The 21,158-nt window shown below is 56.4% G+C and overlaps 1 protein-coding gene and 1 pseudogene across 1 annotated transcript; one reads left to right on the top strand and one right to left on the bottom strand.

Moving 5' to 3' along the window:
* Positions 1 to 950: 950 nt before the first annotated feature.
* On the bottom strand, positions 951 to 15,557 carry NCKIPSD (NCK interacting protein with SH3 domain). Its single transcript, XM_007533578.3, has 13 exons — positions 15,291 to 15,557; positions 12,797 to 12,906; positions 12,433 to 12,640; positions 12,176 to 12,266; positions 11,437 to 11,921; positions 10,281 to 10,451; positions 10,045 to 10,131; positions 9,815 to 9,953; positions 9,648 to 9,728; positions 9,424 to 9,552; positions 8,319 to 8,411; positions 8,023 to 8,195; positions 951 to 1,837 (listed from the first exon to the last, which is right to left on the bottom strand). The coding sequence occupies exons 1-13, from the start codon at positions 15,555 to 15,557 to the stop codon at positions 1,634 to 1,636; spliced, it is 2,238 nt and encodes a 745-aa protein (XP_007533640.2). The 3' UTR covers positions 951 to 1,633.
* LOC103122975 (eukaryotic translation initiation factor 1-like) lies at positions 1,973 to 5,110 on the top strand (annotated as a pseudogene).
* Positions 15,558 to 21,158: the final 5,601 nt, after the last annotated feature.

Raw genomic sequence — 21,158 nt, 5'->3', positions numbered from 1 at the left:
GATGTCTCGTCACCCAATCTGGTCCCCTACGCCTACACTGAACTTCTCTGTCCCAGACTCTTGGAAACAGAGTTGGCAGTCAGCTGAGGTAAAGAACAAACACCTCATCACAGACCCCTGCAAGCGTCCACCCGGCTTTGACCTAGCACGTCATGATTGGGCCCTCCTCAATCGCTATCGAACAGGCCATGGCTGGTGCGCCGCTATGTTCCATCGCTGGGGAGCCAGAGACGACCCGAACTGCCCCTGCGGCTCCAGACAATGACCCACATAGTCAACGACTGCCACCTCTCCAGATTCAAAGGAGGTCTCGAAACTTGACATCAGGCTCAACCTGACGCTGTTGACTGGCTACGGAAGAAGGGCAAACGCTAGAAGAAGAAGAGCACTGCTCAACTCTGGCTTATGGTGGTGCAGGGAATTGAACCTGGAACTTTGGAGCCTCAAGTATGAGAGTCTCTTTTACATAACCATTATGCTATCTACCCCTGCCCCCGCCCCCGCCCCGCTTATTTATCTTTCGTATTGCTATTATTACCACATCTCTGCTGAGTTTGCAAAGAGAGAGTATTTTGCTTATCTGATGCCAAAGGCAGTCGGAGCTGGTAAGCCCTTCGCATTCAGAAAGACCAGGCCTAGGGGTGGGGCCCATTTCACCTGAGAACAGCTATGAAGGATAACAGGGTTTCCAGAGAGAAAGATGGTGCTCCTGGCAAGAAAAAAGATGTGACTGCAGCCGGAAGGGGCATCCCTCACCTCTGGCTAAGGCCGAGGAGAAGTGGGAAGAGTCGGGGAGGACGGAGCTCTTTCTTGGTCCAATGCACAAGAGACCTCGAGGGACAGGCCCATTCCAGGAGTCATTACCTCTTGGGACTTGAGGGGCCGGGAAGTGATGAGGTTCTCAGACTTGCTGCACCTGCACCCCCACAAACCAGAATCGTACGGAAGGCTGTTTCTGGAGGCCTATGATTTATTTCCAAAGGCAGGTCGCGACACATAGGAAAATACACATGGCTTTTCAGTCTACGTCTTTACAGAGAAAATAGATTCTGTCATTGGCTTTCCGAGTGCCACCACCCCGTTCTGTGAGGCTCCAGGATGGATGGCCTGCTCCTGAGTCTGCTTTCAAAGCAGTCGCTTGGCCAAGGCCTCTGGGGGCAGGGGCCGGGGGCAGCAACTCCCCCTCGCTGGGGGCGGAGAGCACAAGCGGGCGGCACTCACTGCAAAGCTAAGGCAAAGGACGAGTGGTCTGGGCGGGCTGGGCTAGACGTGCCTCCCCTCGCCCGAGGACATGGCTTGCTGGCCCAGGGTGCAAACCAGGCCAAGGTGGGGTAGGGGGCTCCGGCCGAGGCTGGGGCAGCAGCAGGACTCTAGTGAGTGTGAACAGTGGGGGTGGAGCATGCTGAAGAGGCAGCCACTGGGAGGTGGAGGGGCTTGCACTCAGCATTCCCCAAGCCAGCCCCGGCATGGTCCCAGTCCTGCACCTGGCCCCTCACATTAGCTCTACTTCCGGTGGGGGGCCTGGCTCAGGACCCTCCACCCCTCACACTGTCGGTGCTCAACACTCCCGGGGCCAAGCGTCCAGGTCCCCTGCACCCTGCCCAGGGCTGTGGGGATGGAAAGAAGCGAGGCGCTAGCTGGGAGCCTCGCCCAGCACGGGGAACTCCTTGCACATCTCGCGGACGATCATGCGGTCCATCTGACACTGGGGCGAGGCTTCCTCCTCGTTGAGGATGCGGCGCAGCGTGGCCTGCAGGTCAGCTATTCGGTGACGGTGCTGCAGGTAGGGTGTGGAGTTGACGACGGCATACATCAGGGAGAGGTACTCCATGCGCAGCTGTGGGGAGAGCAGGCGAGCTCAGGGACCCCGGACGACATCGTGGTTGCCCCCAGAGTACAGATCACTGCCACCTCAAGGCAGCCCCGCAGACCAGCCCACCAGCGGCAGCCGTGCCTCCAACGCCCAGACCATATGGAGCCTGTGAGTGCTGTTGAGTGAGCGAGTGAGCGAATCAATCAGGACAGCCAGGAGTCCCAGCAAGTAGCCGGCCCAGGGGGTGTCGGCTGAGAGCTGGCAAGAAGCAGCCGAGCTCCCAGCCGCTGATGTCAGGTTCTCTGTCTCTCACCCTGGGAAGACCTTGCTCAGCCACAGCTTCCAACAGTGACTCACACTCGTACTTCTCACCTAAAGCTTTCCAGGGAACTCCAGTGACAGAGTCCAACTGCCCACTTGTCACCTCTTGCACATCTCAAGGGACTCAAGCTCGTCTGCCATCACACTCATGATGTCCCCGTCTCCCCAGAGCAGAAGGTCTCACATGGTCTCTACTTGTGAGAATACCACTGCTCGGGGGTCGGGCGGTAGCACAGCGGCCAGGAGGTGGAGCACTGGGTTAAGCACACATAGTATGAAGCGCAAGGACCGGCGTAAGGATCCCGGTTCGAGCCCCCCGGCTCCCCACCTGCAGGGGAGTCGCTTCACAGGCGGTGAAGCAGGTCTGCAGGTGTCTGTCTTTCTCTCCCCCTCTCTGTCTTCCTCTCCTCTCTCCATTTCTCTCTGTCCTATCCAACAATGACATCAACAACAATAAAACAACAAGGGCAACATAAGGGAATAATAATAAAAAAAGAATACTACTGTTCATCCAAGACCCCAGTCAAGGTGGAGGTTCCTGATTCCTCTCACCACTGTCTCCAAACTCAGCCCACCTATGAGAGCTGACCATCGCGGCCTCCACATGTGCCCTTCCTCCACCTCCTACCACCTCAGCCCCAACTCTGTCCCAAACAGCTCCAACAGTCTCCAAGCTGACACTCGAGAGACTCCCTGCCCTGGCCAAGACCCCTAGCTCACTGGCCAGATCCCAGCACTCTTCCTCTGTTGGACACCTCTGTTAATGTCTTCCCTCTCTCATTGTCTTCTTCTTCTTCTTTTTTACCTTTGATTAGAGGGATTAATGCCATTTTTTTTTTTAAACCAGAGCACTGGGGGCCAGGAAGTGGAGCACTGGGTTAAGCACACATAGTATGAAGCGCAAGGACCGGTATAAGGATCCCAGTTTGAGCCCCCGTCTCCCCACCTGCAGGGGAGTCGCTTCACAGGCGGTGAAGCAGGTCTGCAGGTGTCTGTCTTTCTCTCCCCCTCTCTGTCATCCCCTCCTCTCTCCATTTCTCCATCCTATCCAACAACAGCAGCAGCACACCAACAATGGGGAAAAAATGGCCACAGGAGCAGCGGATTCATAGTGCAGGTACCTAGTGAGCCCTAGGGATAACCCTAGAGGCAAAATAAACCCAAAGCAGTGTTCTATTCTGGTTTATGGTGGTGCTGGGGATTGAACCTAGGACCTCAGAGTTTCAGGCATAAAAGTGTTTGTGTTTTTTTTTTTGTAAGATATTTAAAAATATTTATTTATTCCGTTTGTTGCCCTTGTTTTATTGTTGTAGTTATTATTGTTGTTGTTGTTGGAAAAGACAGAGAGAAATGGAGAGGGGAGGGGAAGAAGACAGAGAGGGGGAGAGAAAGATAGACACCTGCAGACCTGCTTCACCGCTTGTAAAGTGACTCCCCTGCAGGTGGGGAGCCGGGGCTCGAACCGGAGTCCTTACGCCAGTCCTTGCACTTTGTGCTACGTGCTCTTAACCCGCTGCACTACCGCCCAACTCTCCATGAAAGTGTCTTTTTTTTTAAAGATTTTATTTTCACTTTTTAAAATTTTTTTTATTCCCTTTTGTTGCCCTTGTTGTTTTATTGTTGTCATTGTTGTTGGACAGGACAGAGAGAAATGGAGAGAGGAGGGGAAGACAGAGAGGGGGAGAGAAAGACAGACACCTGCAGACCTGCTTCACCGCCTGTGAAGTGACTCCCCTGCAGGTGGGGAGCCGGGGCCTCGAACCAAGATCCTTACGCCGGTCCTTGCGCTTGGCACCACGTGCACTTAACCCACTGCACTACTGCCCGACTCCCTATTTTCACTTTTTTAAAAAATGTAATTATGTATTTATTTATTCCCGTTTGGTTGCCCTTGTAGTTTTTATTGTAGTAGTTATTATTGTTGTCATCATTGTTGGATACGACAGGAGGAATGGAGAGAGAAGGGGAAGACAGAGAGGGGGAGAGAAAGGTAGACACCTGCAGACCTGCTTCATTGCTTGTGAAGCAACTCCCCTGCAGGTGGGGAGCAGGGGGCTTGAACCGGGATCCTTACGCCGGTCCTTGCGCACCCGCTGTGCTACCACCCAACTCCCTCACTTTTTTTTTTTTTAAATACCAGAGTACTGGTGGTGCAGGGGATTGAACCTGGGTCTTCGGAGCCTCAGGCATGAGAGTCTCTTTGCATAACCATTATGCTATCTACCTCTGCCCTTTACTTATTTATTAATGAGAAATGACAGGAGGAGAGAGAAAGAACCAGACATCACTCTGGCACATGTGCTGTCAGGGATCAAACTCAGGACCTCATGCTTGAGAGTCCAAAGCCTTATCACTGCGCCACCTCCAGACCACCCCATGAAAGAAAGTGTTTTTACGGCCCCAGTAACTGAGCCACCGCGGAGGACTCAGCAGCCTCCTCCTTGAGCCCCCTTGCTTCCTGACGCTCTGTACACCGCCCCCTCGCCTTCCGCAAGCCATTTCCACCGAGGAGGAAAAGGAATCGCATCATATATCCGCTATCCACAACCTCCACTCTTTCGACCCTTTGCTGATGCACGTAAGGGTGTTGATGACCTGCTTCCTGCTGGCACTGAGGATTATATCCATATAACAATTCAACAGAGAAACGGCAGGAAGACCCTTACTACTCCCTAAGGGATTGCTGATGATTACCACACAAAGAAAACAGTGAAGGTGTTTAGGAAGAAATCTGCCCGCAATGGTACTGTAACTGAGCATCCAGAACATGGAGAAGAAATTCAGCTACAGGGACCAGCGCAAGAACACGGCAGTTCCTTGTCGGGATGGGACTGGCTAAGGACGGCCAGAAGGTTCATGGGTTTTAAGTGCTTTTGGCTCACTGAAGCTTAAGTGAGGATTTCCTTGCAATGAGTAGAATGTCCCTTCTCTCCCTTGTCACAAGTTCAAAAACCTCACTACTTGTATAATGTAACATTTGGGGTCTGCTTTCAACTTGGACTAGTGTAACTCCTTCAGACAATAAACTGAAAGAACCAAAAAAGAAAAAAAAAAGTGTTTTTACACAGCCATTATGCTGTCTCCCCAGTTCCCAAAATCTTTTTTTTTTTTTTTAATATTTATTCCCTTTTGTTGCCCTTGTTGTTTTATTACTGTTGTTGATGTCATTGTTGTTGGATAGGACAGAGAAAAATGGAGAGAGGAGGGGAAGACAGAGAGGGGAGAGAAAGACAGACAACTGCAGACCTGCTTCACCGCCTGTGAAGTGACTCCCCTGCAGGTGGGGAGCCGGGGGCTTGAACTGGGATTCTTACGCTGGTCCTTGCACTTTGCTGTCACCCGCACTTAACCCGCTGCGCCACCGCCTGACTCCCTCCCCAAACCTTTAGATAATCTATCTTAACGTGATCAGATCAAAGTACCTGCAAATCCATTGAGTGCCCACACAGTACACAACTAGGGAATTCCGTCCTGTATCACTAACCTCAAACAGAAAACGGGGATTCCACCACATTTCTCCACCGTGTTTGCTCTCCCCACTGCTGGGACCAGGCAGGGCGCACCTGGTTGAGCGCACACGTGACAGAGCACAAGGACGGGGCCAACCTCCCAACCCCACCTGTAGGGGGAGCTTCATGGGGAGTAACACAGTGCTGTGGGGGTCTTTTTAATTTTTAAAAATTATCTTAATTAATTAAATTTATTTATTGGGTAGAGACAACCAGAAATCGAGAGGGAAGGGGGTGACAGGGAGAGAAACAGAGAGACACCTAAAGCCCTGCTTTACCACTCGCGAAGCTTCCCCCTGCAGGTGGCTTAATGGATCACTCCCTCTGGCTCAGAGAAACACTCAAGTAGCCCCCTTTCAAACTCTTTCCCTGGCCCCTTATCTCCCTCCAGTGATCCCATATTTACCTACTTCCTTCACGTAACAATTCACAAGGGCTAACTCCATTTATGAATTTTTTTTAATTTTAATTAATTTATTCCCTTTTGTTGCTTTTGTTGTTTTACTGTTGTAGTTATTGATATCATTGTTGAATAGGACAAAGAGAAGTGGAGAGAGGAGGGGAAGACAGAGAGGGCGAAAGACAGACACCTGCAGACCTGCTTTACCGCCTGTGAAGTGACTCCCCTGCAGGTGGGGGGTCGGGGGTTCAAACCAGGATCCTTACGCCGGTCCTTGTGCTTTGTGCCACCTGTGGTTAACCCGCTGAGCTACTGCCCAACTCCCAGTTTTTTATCAGAGCACTGTTCATCTCTGGCTTATTGTGGTGCAGGGGACTGAACCTGGGACTATGGAGCCTCAGGCATGAGAATCTCTTTGCATAACCATTATGCTGTCTATCCCTACCCCCATTTATGAGGTTTTTTAAAAAATATTTCTTTCTTTATTTATTCCCTTTTTGTTGCCCTTGTTAGTTATCATTGTTGTTGCCATTGTTGGATAGGACAGAGAGAAATGGAGAGAGGAGGGGAAGACAGAGAGGGGGAGAGAAAGACAGACACCTGCAGACGTGCTTCACCGCCTGCGAAGCGACTCCCTTGCAAGTGTGGAGGGAGTGCTTTATGTAAATGTGGGGATCCAGGGCTCGAACCTGGAACTTTACGCCAGTCATTACGCTTTGTGCCACCTGCGCTTAACCCGCTGCCCTACCGCCCGACCCCCTGCCGTCTCATTTCTACTCCCTCCAACATTGATTCCTCCTAAGATTTCCATGTAGACTCTGCCCTTGCACCTACTGACCTCACCGACTTCTGCTTGGCAAGTCCAGCAGTTGACTCATGGACTTGTCTGTCTCCCCTTCAGCTCGAGACAGCCCATCTCCCTCCTTCTCCGGGTGCATGGCTCCAGGCTCCTGATCTTGTGGCTTCTCTATCTGGGTCCCCCGCCCCACACTCCACTTACCACTATCATGCCCCAGGCTAAGGTCAGACCATCCTGATCCGTCCGCCCGTCGGTCCGTCCGTCCATCCACCGGGGTGACTGCACTGTCACAGACAGTGTCACACCCTTGCACAGACAACTCCCCCATCTCTCATCCCGACTCCCACTCCACTGTCTCTCTGATGTCCTGTCTCTAGATGTTTCCCAAGTCTCAATCCTGGCTTGTCTACGTTCTCCAAAAAGTTCTTCCCTAGGGCCAAGGAGACAGCACAGTGGTTTACACAACAGACTTTCAAGCCCGGAGCACCAGAAGACCCAGGTCCAACCTCAGCAGCACCATACGCCAGAAATGAGCAGTGATCTGGTTAAAACATTAAAAAGATGTGTGTGTGTGTGGGGGGGTGGCGCACCTGGTTGGGAGCACGTCACCATGCGTAAGGATCCGGGTTCAAACCCCCAGTTCCCTCCTGCAGAGGGAAAGCTTTGCAAATGGTGAAACAGTGTTACAGCGGTTTCTCTCTCCCCTCCTCTCCACCACCCTTCCCTCTTGATTTCTGGCGGTCTCTATTCAATCAATAAAGATAAAAAACGCCTCCCACCTCCACCTCAGCAATCAACACTTCATGCTCAGGACAAAGCCAACAGCAAGCCGTGCTGACATCCTGTCACGCTGTGCATGTGTCTCCCCACCCCTCTATGCCACCTGGGCTGCCCTGGCTACAGCTGCTTCCAACATGCTCTCACACTGACTGAGGTCAGTCACAGAGATCACCAGCTCCTCTCTCCCTGCTCCCCGCCCTCCTTCAGCTTTCTCCACACCCCCCACCTCCAGGTCACCTCTTGGCTCTCCTCTGGGGCTTGGCGCACCCGCCTACCCTCTCCCGCACTTACCTGGCCCCAGCAGCGTCCGGCCCCCGTCTCCCTCCAGAGGCAATCTCACGCGTCCCCCCGCCCCGTTTTGCCTCCGTTTCTGCACAGCCCCCCTCGCCGCTGCAGCCACCTTGTCTCCGGGGGACAGGTCCGCGATCTGCCGCACGGTGATGTCGATGAGCGCCATCATGTCCGTCTGGTAGAAGATGCCGGCTGTGGTAGGGCTGGCAAACACATCCTGCAGAAACTTGAGGATGGAGTGTGGCGGCTGTGGCTCATGCTTGAAGATGCGCACGGGGTCATCTGGAGGCAGGGGACGGGGTCAGGGATGCCTCGTGCCGGTCCCAACATCACCCGGGAGCTAAGGAGGTCCTGGAGGCGCGGGGAGGGCAGAGTGGCACCACCCAGATTCTGGGGGGTCCTCACCCCCTCTGTTCAGGAGCAGCAGCAGCTTCTCAGAGAAGATCTTGACGTTGGCATGTTTGCTCAGAGCAGCCATGATGACGTTTTGGTCAGGGACTAAAAAGGAGTGAACAGGAGCAGAGGTTCAGGCCTGGGTAAGGTGTGCGCTCTGCCCGCTGAGCACGCTCTCTCCCGGGGCCCAAAGGAAGGAAACGTTGGGCCAGCAAAATAGCTCATGTGGAGAGCGGACCTGCTTTGCTGCGTGTTCATCCCTGGTTCGAGTTTGGTGCCGTGATGGCATTCCCTCCTCTCTCTCTGTCTCAAAAAGTTGGCGCAGAGCATTGACGCACCAGTAAGACCGACAAAAAAAGATAAAAAGGAGGGCCGGGCGGTAGGGAGTTGGGCAGTAGCACAGTGGGTTAAGCGCACGTGGCACAAAGCATAAGGATCCCGGTTCAAGGCCCCGGCTCCCCACCTGCAGGGGAGTCACTTCACAGGCAGTGAAGCAGGTCTGCAGGTGTCTGTCTTTCTCTCCCCCTCTCTGTCTTCCCTTCCTGTCTCCATTTCTCTCTGCCCTATCCAACAACAATGACAACAACAATTCAACCACAGCAAAGATGAACAACAAAGGCAACAAAAGGGAAAAATGGCCTCCGGGAGCGGTGGATTCCTAGTGCAGGCACTGAGCCCAGGAATTACCCTGGAGACAGAAAAGAGAAAAAGTGCATCTGTCTACATCACATGATGCTGGGGGTCAAACCTGGACTCAGGCTCTCCAACCACTGCGCCATCTCTTGGAGGCAGGCAGATTTCCCTGTTCTTTCTTTCATTTATTTACCAGAGGAGTGCTCAGCTCTGGCTCCTAGTGGTGCTGGAAACTGAACTGGAACCTCAGTCTCAGACAGGGAGGGGCTGGGTGATGGTGCACCTGGCTAAGCGCACATGCCGCCACGCACAAGGACCCCGTGGCAAGCCTTTCATTCTCCCCTCAGAGGGAGCTTCATAAGCAGTGAAGCAAGTGCTGCAGGTATCTCTCCCTTTCTGTATCCCCTTCCCCTCTCAATTTCTGTCTCTATCCAACAAAATAAAAAGGAGTTGCTCTCCCCTGCCCCCCCCTAAAAGTAACTACCTGGCAGGTGCAAGTTGACAGCCAGAAGCAGATTCACACAGAGATCTGGCAGCTGCTCCGTGGTGTCCGAGGGCAGCCCGTCCTCGACAATGCTCAGCAGGAACTGGGCGAAGGGGGTGCCTAGGTGCTCTGGGAGAGAGGCAGCTGGGTTTCTATGGGCCCTGGGTCCCAGCACCAGCTGACCAGGGCGCCCTGCAGTCCTCGGACGGTGCCCAAGCTCTTACCGTAGTGCGCGTAGGGTACCGCCTCCCCCATGGAGAAGACCATGGCCAGGATGAGGGCAGAGTAGCAGAGCTTCTGGTGGTCTGTGGGAGCGGGGCAGGCAGTCAGGGCCCCTGGGCGCAGCAGGAATCCCCACAATCGAGTCCCAGGAAGCTCGCTCTCGCCTCACCCTGAGTGTCTGTCTGCATGTCGCGTGCCAGCTCCACAGGCAGCACAGACGACACCAGCGTGGAGATGATGGCGGCATCCAGGCTGCACATGGCACCGAAGCACTTGAGCAGTAGCAGCCGCAGGGACCCCCGGTGCTCCTGGCAGGGAACCAACCCCGTGAGCCCAGTGCCCAGAAGCCCGCCTCAACCCAGGTGCCTCCATGCCCTCCCCATTCTCGTTCTCACACACCATCTGGTAATAGGCCACCAAGGCCAGGACGGACTCGAATTCATTTCTCTTGCACATCTTCTTGCAGACTTCAGGGTCTGCATCAGTCTGGGGAGAGGAGAGAGCCAGAGTCACTGTGTGTCATGCTGTCACTGCGAGCTCAGCGTCCGCAGGAGACTGAGTCCCGGTGAGGGAGGGTGCAGGAGAGAGCTGCCGCTCGGCAGGGTGGACTGGAGGGCAGTTCCCCCCACACACACCAGGATATGCAGCAGCTCCTGCAGGTAGCAGCGGATGACGCCCTCATCTTCATACAGGGCCCAGCTGCGCTGCTGGGCGTCGTCCTTCCGCCGAGCCAGGTCTGCAAAGATCACCTCCAGCCGCTGCTGATCATGGCAGACCTGCCCTGAGGGCAGAGCAGTGCTCAGGTCCTGGGGAAGGAAGGGACGGAGAATGGCTCAGTGCCACCCTCTGCGAGACCGGGGACCCAGCAGGTCAGTCAGTGTCAGGCAAGGGGCCCTCACTTCCCCCTAAGTCAGTGACCTGTGAAGGAACCCTGCCTCAGTCTTCTCCTCAAGCTCCCACAGAAGACACCAGCCCAGTTCTCCAGCCGTCTCCAGGGCTTGGCTAACCTGCTCAGCCAGCTGGCCACGTGAGACACACCTTCGGAGAAGTCTGTAACAACTTGCCTCTCATCCAAACCTGGGCAGACACCCACCATGAGCAGATGTGGCCTCCACCACTGTCTGATGGGACTGAGGCTCCGCCCTCCAGTCCACCTGCCCACCGTACCTGCTGCCCTCAAGCCCACCAGCCAGGCAGCGCTCACCTTGCCCAGCAGGGGCACGGCTCCTCCACCCACACCGGAGCTGCAGGCAACACAGAGCCCTACAGAGGGAGCCCTCCGTGCGGACCGGGCTCGTTCTCCTACCCTGCTTGCCTGCCTACCCTGCATCCTGACAAAGGGCCCCTGCCCCGTGATGGCCGCGCAACCTCCCTCACATCAGAGTCAGCGTTCAGGCCTCGCAAGAACGAGGCGAGCAAGGCCCTGGCCTCACTCGTGCCCTGCACCCACTTCTTCCTGCAGCAGGGCGGCAGTCTTGGCCACCCACGTGTGGAGTCCCTGCTCCCATGCTACACACCCCTCACTCGCAGCCAGGCTGGTCTTGTTCCAGTGAGCTGTCAGGCAAGCCTAGTCCTGCCAAGGCCCTGGTGAGGTGAGCCTCCCCTGGGATGCTCTTCTGTCCTGCCTCCTGCAGCAGACGGTTCAAATGCCCCCCAGTACCCAGCACAACAGAGGACGGAAGCTTAAGCTCGACAGACACCTGCCAGGTAAAGGCGGGAGACAGGTGCAAGGGGCGGACAGAGGGGTGGCAGTGGCCCACGGATGGGGAGGGCCCCGCCGCCCGCCCTCACCTTGCCCTCCACCAGTGAGAGAAGGACCTGCTCCATGACGGGTGAGCTGGCCGGCACAGAGGCCTGGATGTGGCCCACCACAACGCCAATGGCCACCCGGCACAACTCGTGGCTCAGGCCAGTGTTTCTCCGCACGAGCTCCATCAGCTCTGCCCCGATGGTCTTGGGCACGGCCGCCTCGGGCGCTGCCTTCTCTTCGGGCCCCAGGCTCAGCGCACCGAGGGCCTCCGGCTCCTCAGGGCCTGAGGCGGCATCTATTGCCGCCTCCTCCACAGGGGGTTCGGGGACTGGCGTCTTGGAGGGAGGGGGCTGAGCTTGGGACACAGTGGTCTGGGCGCCTCGACGGGGCACGGGTGGGGGCGTGGGCGAGCAGCTGGGTCCTGGCTCTGATGAGCCGGAGCCGGAATAGAGCGTGTCAAGAGAGGTGCTGCTGACAGAGGAGCCGGACACAGAGCTGCCCCCAGAGGGCGTGGTGTTGCGGCCGCCTGTGGGCAGAGTGGATGCTGGGCTGAGCCAGTCCCCCAGGGGCCCCACTCGCTCCAAGTGCAGAGCCCCCCTCAGACTGGACCCAGGAGTTCAGTGAGACCCTCCCAACCAACCAAGTGTGGAGCCCCAGTGGCCCCGACATGTGCTCTGCCCCACCCCACCCCCAAGCTTGGAGTCCCATTTCCCTGAAACCAGCAAAGCAAACATTCCAAGCACAGGCTGTTCCCCCATTTCCCTCACCCCAGCTTCTCACCACTTCCTGAGGCCACCAGGGCCTCGCGGTCTCGGCGCTTCACCGGCGGGGGTGGCGTGGCAGGTGCCGCTCGGCGAGGCTGTGGTGGAATCTGGGGGGACACAGTGGGGTCTGAGAGCACCAGCTGCCACTCAGCGAGCCAGCCTGGCGAGGGCCCTGAGCTCTTGGCAAGGCGGGGCCGTGGCTCAGGGCTGTCTCGCTGACCCCCATGGACCCTCTGAGCCTCGCTCATCTCCCAGGACGCCCTCACCATGTACCTGGTAGAGGCCTCCATCTGCCCCCAGATACTCAGAACTGGGCAGGCTGTGCTGCCTCTCGAACCCAGTCCGACACACCCCGTTGGGCTGCCTAGCTGCGGCAGCAGCATCCAGATGGTGGTCACTGGTGGACGAGGTCATGGACGAAGGGCTGGAAATACAGGGGCCTCTGCGGGACAAGGTTTCCTTCCGGTGGTGGATTAGCTTCCTAAGGGGGCAAGAGAGGCTGAGGGGGCCTCCCAGCTCCTGTAGTCCCCTGACCTCCACAGCCCTCCCGGCTCCCTGGCGCTCCGCGTGCTGCCCCACCCTCCCCCGAGTGTCCCCTGTCCTCCCCAGGGAGCAGCCCCAGCCCAGCCCCACTCACTGGAGGACTCCGCGCTGCTCCAGGCTATACTTGCCACCATCCCGCATGGCTGCGTTGTGTACGGCCTCGATGGCCCGATCAATGGCTTGGAGGACATCTTGCTCCAGGCCCTGGGGGGAGGGAAGGGGTACTGAGACTCAGTGACAAAGTAAGGGTGCTCCCTCCCTCCGTCCAGGATGAAACCAGGGCAGAGAGAGCCACTAGAGCGGAAAGTGAGTGCCAGCTCTGCAGACAGAAAGCTGGATTGGATTCTCAATCTGTGTCACTCAAGGAGCTGAGGACATTGTTACTTTCCATTTCAGGGGCCCATTCAGGATCTGATGCCAATGAGGCCTTGATCGAACCCACAGCCCAGTAGCCGCCAGCTGTGGCCAGACACACACCTCGTGTTGGCCTGGCTCAGAGCCCAGGCTGAGACAGCAGGCAGAGAGCCTCTCCTGTGTGGAAGCCTCACCGCTTCACTGTGCACCTCGCCGATCCAGCACAAAGTCAAGGTCACGCTTCAGGGCAGGCCTGTCCTCCCCATCCCCTGCTGAGCCAGGGGGCTCTCCTCTCTCTAACCTGGTTGACCAACCCACCTTCCCCACGCTGCTCCAGGAATCTGCCCTAGGAAGCAACAGTTCTGTTTCTACAGGAAAGGGATGACGTGAGAGGGGCCTGCGCTAGACTGTGTTGCCACCCCTGCAACTCAGGGGTCCAATTTTCCCAGACAGCCTGGTGTGTGTGTGTGTGGGGGGGGGCACGGGCAGCAGCTGTGGGACCGGCCGCCCCCACTCCTCCCATCACGGGCACACATGGTCCATTTGGCTACAATGCCGCCTCGGAAGTGAGGTGACATCACATCAAAACAGATCTGAGTGATCCAGGAGGTGGCGCAATGGATAAAGCATTGGATTCTCAAGCATGAGGTCCCAGGTTCAATCTCTGACAGCACATGTACCAGAGGGATGTCTGGTTCTTTCTCTCTGTCCTGTCTTTCTCATAAATAAGTAAAAAATCTTAAAAAACAAAAAACAGATTTGAGATGTTTCCCTGATGGGTTCAGACAGATGGACACAGAGGTCAGCAGAGCCCTCCAGGCAGTGTAGAAGTGCCAGAGGGCTGAGAGGCAGAGGATAGAAACGGGGATAAAAGGAGAAAGACTCGCGAGTCGGGCTGTAGCGCAGCGGGTTAAGCGCAGGTGGCGCAAAGCACAAGGACCGGCATAAGGATCCCGGTTCAAACCCCGGCTCCCCACCTACAGCAGAGTCGCTTCACAAGCGGTGAAGCAGGTCTGCAGGTGTCTGTCTTTCTCTCCCCCTCTCTGTCTTCCCCTCCTCTCTCCATTTCTCTCTGTCCTATCCAACAACGACAACAACAATAATAACTACAACAATAAAACAACAAGGGCAACAAAAGGGAATAAAAATAAATATTAAAAAAAAAAAAAAAAGGAGAAAGACTCACAGACTGATAAAAAGTAAGATGGGCTGGGGGAGTGGGGGAGAACAGGCAGAGGGAGGCAGGCAGGAGGAAATTAAAAGTCAGAGACAGGCAAGGAAGGGGTGAGAGCCCAGGAAGGCAGAGACAAGCACACATGTGCAGAGTGACCGTGACACCAGGAGACAGAAAGCACGGCAGAGACGGGGAGTCCGGGGCCTCTCTGCCCTGCCAAGTGCCTAGGGTCCCTCGGCCCGCAGGGGAGGGGTCTCCTCGGCGGCCTCAACACCCCCACCCCAGAAGCCAGGGCGAACAGGCAGCAGCCCCCGGGGCTCCCGCGCTCCCCACCCACCTCCCCCCAGGCACCCCAGGTGGGGTCAGGCCGGGCCGGGGGCCCCTCCCCTCCCGCGTGACAGGTGACATGTCCGCCTCCGCCCTGCTGTCTGTCTCCTGTCCGGAGATGCGTGGGACCGGCTGCGTCCTCAAGGCCCCGACTAGGTCGGAGCCGGGTGTCAGGCTGTGGCCCGTCGTCTCCCCTCGGTCGGGGCAGGCCAGGGGGCTGGGCTATGGTTGCAGAAACAGAAAGGGAACTGCGGGCTGGGCTGCAAGGAAAGGCGCCGGAGGCGGGGACGGGGGTGTCACGCGAGGTCTGACTTCCTTCCGATGGAGGAAGGGGCTCCCTCCGGGACCTCCCGAGAACCGAGGCTGCGGGCAGAGAGGGGCGAGCGGAGCGGAGCGGCAGCGCGGGCTCCACCCACCGGCTACGGGCCGCGCAGGGCCAGCAGGACCCGGCCGGGGCCGGGCGTCGTCTGGGCACCGGGGCGCCCGTGGGTGCAGGGAGCAAGTGGGGGGCCGGGGTCTCCGGCTGCGGCCGGGGTGCGGGCTGCGGGCTGCGGGGCTGATCAGACAGCGGGTGCCCGGGCCTGGGTCCGAGAGGCGAGGCAGGTCTGAGCGCGGTGCGGGGTGCGTGCGGGGTGCGTGCGGGGTGCGAGCCGGGGGCTGGGGGCAGGAGGCCGCCGCGGACGTGGCGGAGGCCCCGGGGTCGGGGTCGGGGTCCGGGCCGGCGGCCACTCACCTGCAGGCGGTGCAGGTAGGCGGGCGGCACGTAGCCCGTCTCGCCGCTGCGCGTCCGCGCCGCCAGCCACCAGTGCGCGCTGCTGCGCTCCAGCACCAGGAACGTCTCGCCCGCCGCGAACCCCAGCGCATTGGGCTCGGCCGAGCGGAAGGCGTACAGCGCGCGGTACATGGGGCCGGGGAGCCGCGGCCGGGCGCGGGGCTGCGGGAGCCGGAGCCAGGCCGGGAGCGCCGCCGCACTCGCCCCGCCCCGTGACGCGCCGCGCATGCGCGCCACCGCGGCCCCGCCCCGCCTCGCCGGCGCGCCTCCCACGCACGGGCCGCAGCGCCCCCTGGCGGCCGCGGGTGGGGCTGCCGCTCCGAGGTCTCCGCCTGCGGCGTGGCACCCGCACCCACCCCGCACCCACCCCGCTTCTCCCACCCGCCCGCCGCGCCAGCGCCGCGCCCGCAGTGCAGAGCCCGAGCCTGCGCGCTCCGCTCGGTGGTTGGAGCCTGCAGCGGAGGAGGCACCCACGGGAGTCGGGGTTCCCTGCTCCCCTGCTCCATCCGCGCAGAGGCGGTGGGCGGGGCAATGCATGAGGTCCCGAAAGCCGAACCCGGACCCCAACCCGAATTCCGCCCTCGGCCTCCAGTTGCCGGGCGGGGGCGGGCGGCGGAGAGGGGGCTTCATGGGTGGTGGAGCGGAGCCGCAGGTGTCTCTCTCTCTCCCTTTCCACCTTCCCCTTCTTTCTCAATTTCTCTCGGTTCTATCCAATAAAATAAAGTTTTAAGATTGTATTTGAAAGATTTAAAAAAAAAAAAAAACTGAAGCACTGCTGCAAGTCTCTTTGCCCTACTCAGTTTCTGTCTCTATACATTGAATAATAAAAATAAATCAAAAGCATTTTTACTGATGCCCACGCCCAGGAGGTGGCGCCGTGGATGAAGCTCTGGGGTATAAATAAGCTCGAGTTCTGCAGCTGCGGCTCTCCCTCCCCCCTTCTCCTTCTCCGTTTTCTCGCCCCTCCACTCCCTTTTCTCTTCCTTTTCGCTTTCATACACATATGAATGAATTATTTTATTTATCTCGCTTTTTAACATTTATTTTCCCTTTTGCTGTCCTTGTTCTTTTTTATTTTTTTTAATATTTATTCATTTCCACTTGTTGCCCTTGTTTTATTGTTGTTATTATTGATGTTGTTGTTGGATAGGACAGAGAGAAATGGAGAGAGGAGGGGAAGACAGAGAGGGGGAGAGAAAGACAGACACCTGCAGACCTGCTGCACCGCCTGGGAAGCGACTCCCCTGCAGGTGGGGAGCCGGGGGCTTGAACCTGCATCCTTGAGCACTGTAATATGTGTGCTTAACCAAGATAAACGAATCTCTAAAAACAGAAGGAAAGGTGGTCCAGGAGGTGGCACAGTAGATAAGGCTTTGGACTCTCAAGCATGAGGTCCTGAGTTCAATCCCTGGCAGCCATGTACCAGAGTGATGTCTGGTTCTTTCTCTCTCTCCTATCATTTCTCATGAATAAGTGAAATCTTGAAAGAAAAATAGAGAGAGAAAGAGAGAAATGAAGAGGGAGCTGGGCGGTACCTCAGCAGGTTAAACGCACATGGCACAAAGCGCAAGGACCAGCGTAAGGATCCCGGCTCTAGTCTCCCGGCTCCCCACCTGCAGGGGAGTCGCTTCACAGGCGGTGAAGCAGGTCTGCAGGTGTCTGTCTTTCTCTCCCCCTCTCTGTCTTCCCCTCCTTTTTCCATTTCTCTCTGTCCCATCCAACAAGGACGACATCAATAACAACAATAATAATAACTACAACAACAGGGGGTCGGGCGGTAGCACAGCGTGTTAAGCTCACATGGCGCAAAGGGCAAGGACCCCAGGAAGGATTCGGGTTCGAACGCCCGGCTCCCCACCTGCAGGGGAGTCGCTTCACAGGCGATGAAGCAGGTCTGCAGATGTCTGTCTTTCTCTCTCCCTCTCTGTCTTCTCCTCTCTCCATTTCGCTTGTCCTAGCCAACGACAACAACAGCAATAACAACAATAATAATGACAACAACAAGGGTAACAACAAGGGCAACAAAGCGGGGGGTGGGGGGGAACAGCCTCCAGGAGCAGTGGATTCATAGTGCAGGCACCAAGCCCCAGCAATAACCCTGGAGGCAAAAAAAAAAAAAAAAACCCTACAACAAAAAAATAATAATGGCAACAAGGAAATTTTAAAAAGTAATAATAGTAATAATAATAATAATAAAGCTTCCCCTAGTGCCATGCATGGATAACACGAGGTACCAGGGCTCAAACCCCTCTCCTGAGGTATAATAAATGGGGCGCGAGCGCTTCCACACTGCGATCATCCTCTCTGGCATTATGCTATTCCACTGCAGAATACTGTGCCCCAGGATGGTTCCGTAGCCCCCATGTCCACTTGGTCGATTCCAAATTATATTCCTCCATGAGGATCGTTTCTGGAACCATCCGTTCCACCCCGGTTCCATGGCTGCCCCGCCAGATATTCGTCGGGAGGCGGCATCATCTAAGTTCATTTCCCACGTCTACGCTCGACCGGACCTGCCAATCTACGCGGATATCTTCGCCCACCCTGTCCAACGCTTGACGTCTCGTCACCCAATCTGGTCCCCTACGCCTACACTGAACTTCTCTGTTCCAGACTCTTGGAAACAGAGTTGGCAGTCAGCCGAGGTAAAGAACAAACACCTCATCACAGACCCCTGCAGGCGTCAACCCGGCTTTGACCTAGCACGTTATGACTGGGCCCTCCTCAATCGCTATCGAACAGGCCATGGCCCGTGCGCCACTATGTTCCATCGCTGGGGAGCCAGAGACGACCCGAACTGCCCCTGCGGCTCCAGACAGACTATGACCCACATAGTCAACGACTGCCACCTCTCCAGATTCAAAGGAGGTCTCGAAACTTTACATCAGGCTCAACCTGACGCTGTTGACTGGCTACGGAAGAAGGGCAAACGCTTTCAATTGTTACCAGTCATCTCTATCAGGATCCCGGTTCGAGACCCTGGCTCCCCACATGCAGGGGAGTCGCTTCACAGGCAGTGAAGCAGGTCTGCAGGTGTCTGTCTTTCTCTCCCTCTGTCTTCCCCTTCTCTCTCCATTTCTCTGTCCTATCCAACAACAACGACATCAATAACAATAACTGCAACAATAAAAAGACAACAAGGGCAACAAAAGGGAAAATAAATATAAAAAAATATAAAGGGGAACATAAAAATATACTTTGTGGGGTTTGGCACATGGTACAAAGTGCAAGGACCTGTACAAGGATCCTGATTCGACCCCCCAGCTTGTCACCTGCAGGTTAGTTGTTTCACAAGTGGTGCTGAGATTATGCCAGGATTGCTGGGGACCTGGCGATAGCTCACCAGGTTTAGTGCACATGGTGCAAAGCACAAGGACCAGTGCAAGGATCCTGGTTTGAGCTCCTGGCTCCCCACCTGCGGGGGGGGGGGGGGGTTCACAAGTGGTGAAACTGGGCTGCAAGTGTCTTTCTTCCCCTGTCTTTCCCTCCTCTCTCCATTTCTCTCTGTCCTATCCAACAACAGCAGCAACAACAATGGGAAAAAAAGATAGCCTCCACGAGCAGTGGATTTGTAGCAAGGCACCATCCCCAGCAATAACCCTGAAGGCAAAATAATAATAGTAAGAAGAAATAAGAGGGCAGGGGTAGATAGAATAATTATATGCACAGAGACTCTCATGCCTGAGGCTCCAAAGTCCCAGGTTCAGTCCCCCATACCACCATATGCTCTTTGGTGAAAGAACAAAAGAACGAAAGAAAGAAGAAAAAATAGTTGCAGCACTGCCTCACCACTTGTGAAATTTCCTCTCTGTAGGCGGGGGATCAGGGGCTTGAACCTGGGTCCTTGCACATAGTCACATGTGCGTTCAGACACCTGGTTGTACCATCACCTGCCCCCCCCCAAGCTATTCAGCTGTGGCTATAGTGATGCTGGGGATTATATCTGGGACTGCAAAGCCTCAGGGATGGAAGTTGTGTTTTTTTTATAGAAGTCAAGAGGGAGGTAGACACCTGCACACCTGCTTCACCACTTGTGAAGCGATCCCCTTCGCAGGGGGGGAGCCGGGGGCTCAAACCGGGATCCTTATGTCGGTCCTTGTGCTTTGCGCCATCTGCATGCAACCCGCTGCGTTACTGCCTCCCCTCACCGCCCAGTTACTTTTAATAAGACTAGTTCTGGCTTAAGGCAGTGCCAGGGGTTGAACCTCGGAGCTCTGAGGCATCAGGATGGCACACAGCCACTGTGTTAGCTCCCCTCAGCAGTCCACCCTTATTTCAAGAAACCTTTGGAATGAGGATGATGGGGAACCTGAGAACCTAGACCCAGGTGGAGCTTCCCTATGCACCCATGCGTGGGCTGGTCCAGCCACGTTCCCCAGTGGAGTCGTGGGAGCGAGCAGTGAGGACAGTCGGGTCGGTTAGCAGCGGGCCTGCTCGAAGGAAGGCAGTGAACACTGGCGAGTGAACCTTGGAGGAGACAGCTGAGCGAACGAGCGGGGTGGAGCTGCCGCGCCAGGACATCCAGACCCGCTTCCTCGCAAAGAGAACTGTGCCCTTTCCCATGGTGCCTGCAGTCGAAAGCTCCCTACCACACCGCTTCCTCCCCAAAGCCCTCCCTCCACGTATAGAACAAGAATTCTCAGCGACTGCCTGGCCTGGATGGGCCTGTACAAAGGACGAGATCGTAACTGCAGTGGGACCCGGCCCAGAGCAACACAGGAGCAGCCAAAAAGGCCACGGAAAGCACCTCTCTCGTTGAGCCCGCAACTCCTAGGACCAGAGCCCAAGGCTGCCAACAGATCAGGCCTGATGGACAGTTGAGTTGGGTCCGGGACATATTACAGCACGATGGCCATCCAGTCCCTTGCTGTGTGGCACAGAGCTGGACCTTGGCTTTGGCGTAGCTGTTGCCCAATACTTGACTGACTTAAGCTCAGGATAGCAGGGAAAGGCCTGTGTCTACTGCAGATCTCTGCAGAAGGTGCGGGGCCACTTCTGGGTGACCTCAGAGTGCTAGGTTCAGGGACGAAGGACCAAATTAAGAGGCTGTGGTGACTTCAGGGCTCGTGGGTGAGGTAAGTGGCACGGGTAACATCGTGGAAATCTTGGCTTGTGATGGACTGGCTTCCTGTTCCTGGCAAAAATGTTACCAGCGGGGCCAGCTGGTGGTGCACCTAGTAGAGTGCATCTAACCATGCACAAGGACCAGGGTTCAAGTCCCCGGTCCCTACCTGCAGGGAGGAAGCTTCACAACTAGTGAAGCAGTACTGCAGGTATCTTTCTCTAGCTCCCCTTCCCTCACCCCTCCCCTCTCTCTCTCTGGGCTCTCGGCTCTCCCTCTCTGAGGTCTCGCTCCTTGCTCTCCCCCCGTGGTCGGCCATTGCCGGCTGGCTCCACGTGGTCTGAACCAAACCTCCCCCACCCCATCCTATAATAAAGATTTGTGTACCCCTTTGCTCTGGACGTCCGCTCTCTTCTCCGTGGTGCAGCCCGACACCAGACCGCCGCAACAACAGTTTAGTCCTTGCTAGTTCCCAGCTTCTTCCTTCTCCCCGCCCCCGATCCTTCCTGGGTTCCTGATGCTGGCACCGGAGGAGAAGGATGCAAGACAGATTTGGGTTGTGATTAGATTAGATTAGTTTTTTGAACTGTTCGCTCGTGAATAAAGAAATACTGCTTCTCCGCTCAGCCTTGGGGCGCTGATCTCCCACCGCAAAGCTAGCCCGGCCCAATGACGCCCTGAACTTTGACTGACACTGGGAGTGATAGATTCATTCTGCAGTAGGATAACCCTGGTGGCGATAAAAAAAAACCCTGAGTGACACCAAC

This window comes from Erinaceus europaeus, chromosome 12 (assembly GCF_950295315.1).
Source record: "Erinaceus europaeus chromosome 12, mEriEur2.1, whole genome shotgun sequence".
NCBI classification, from domain to species: domain Eukaryota; kingdom Metazoa; phylum Chordata; class Mammalia; order Eulipotyphla; family Erinaceidae; genus Erinaceus; species Erinaceus europaeus.
Note: the sequence above shows the minus strand (reverse complement) of the source record. Positions and strands in the feature narration are given on the sequence as shown.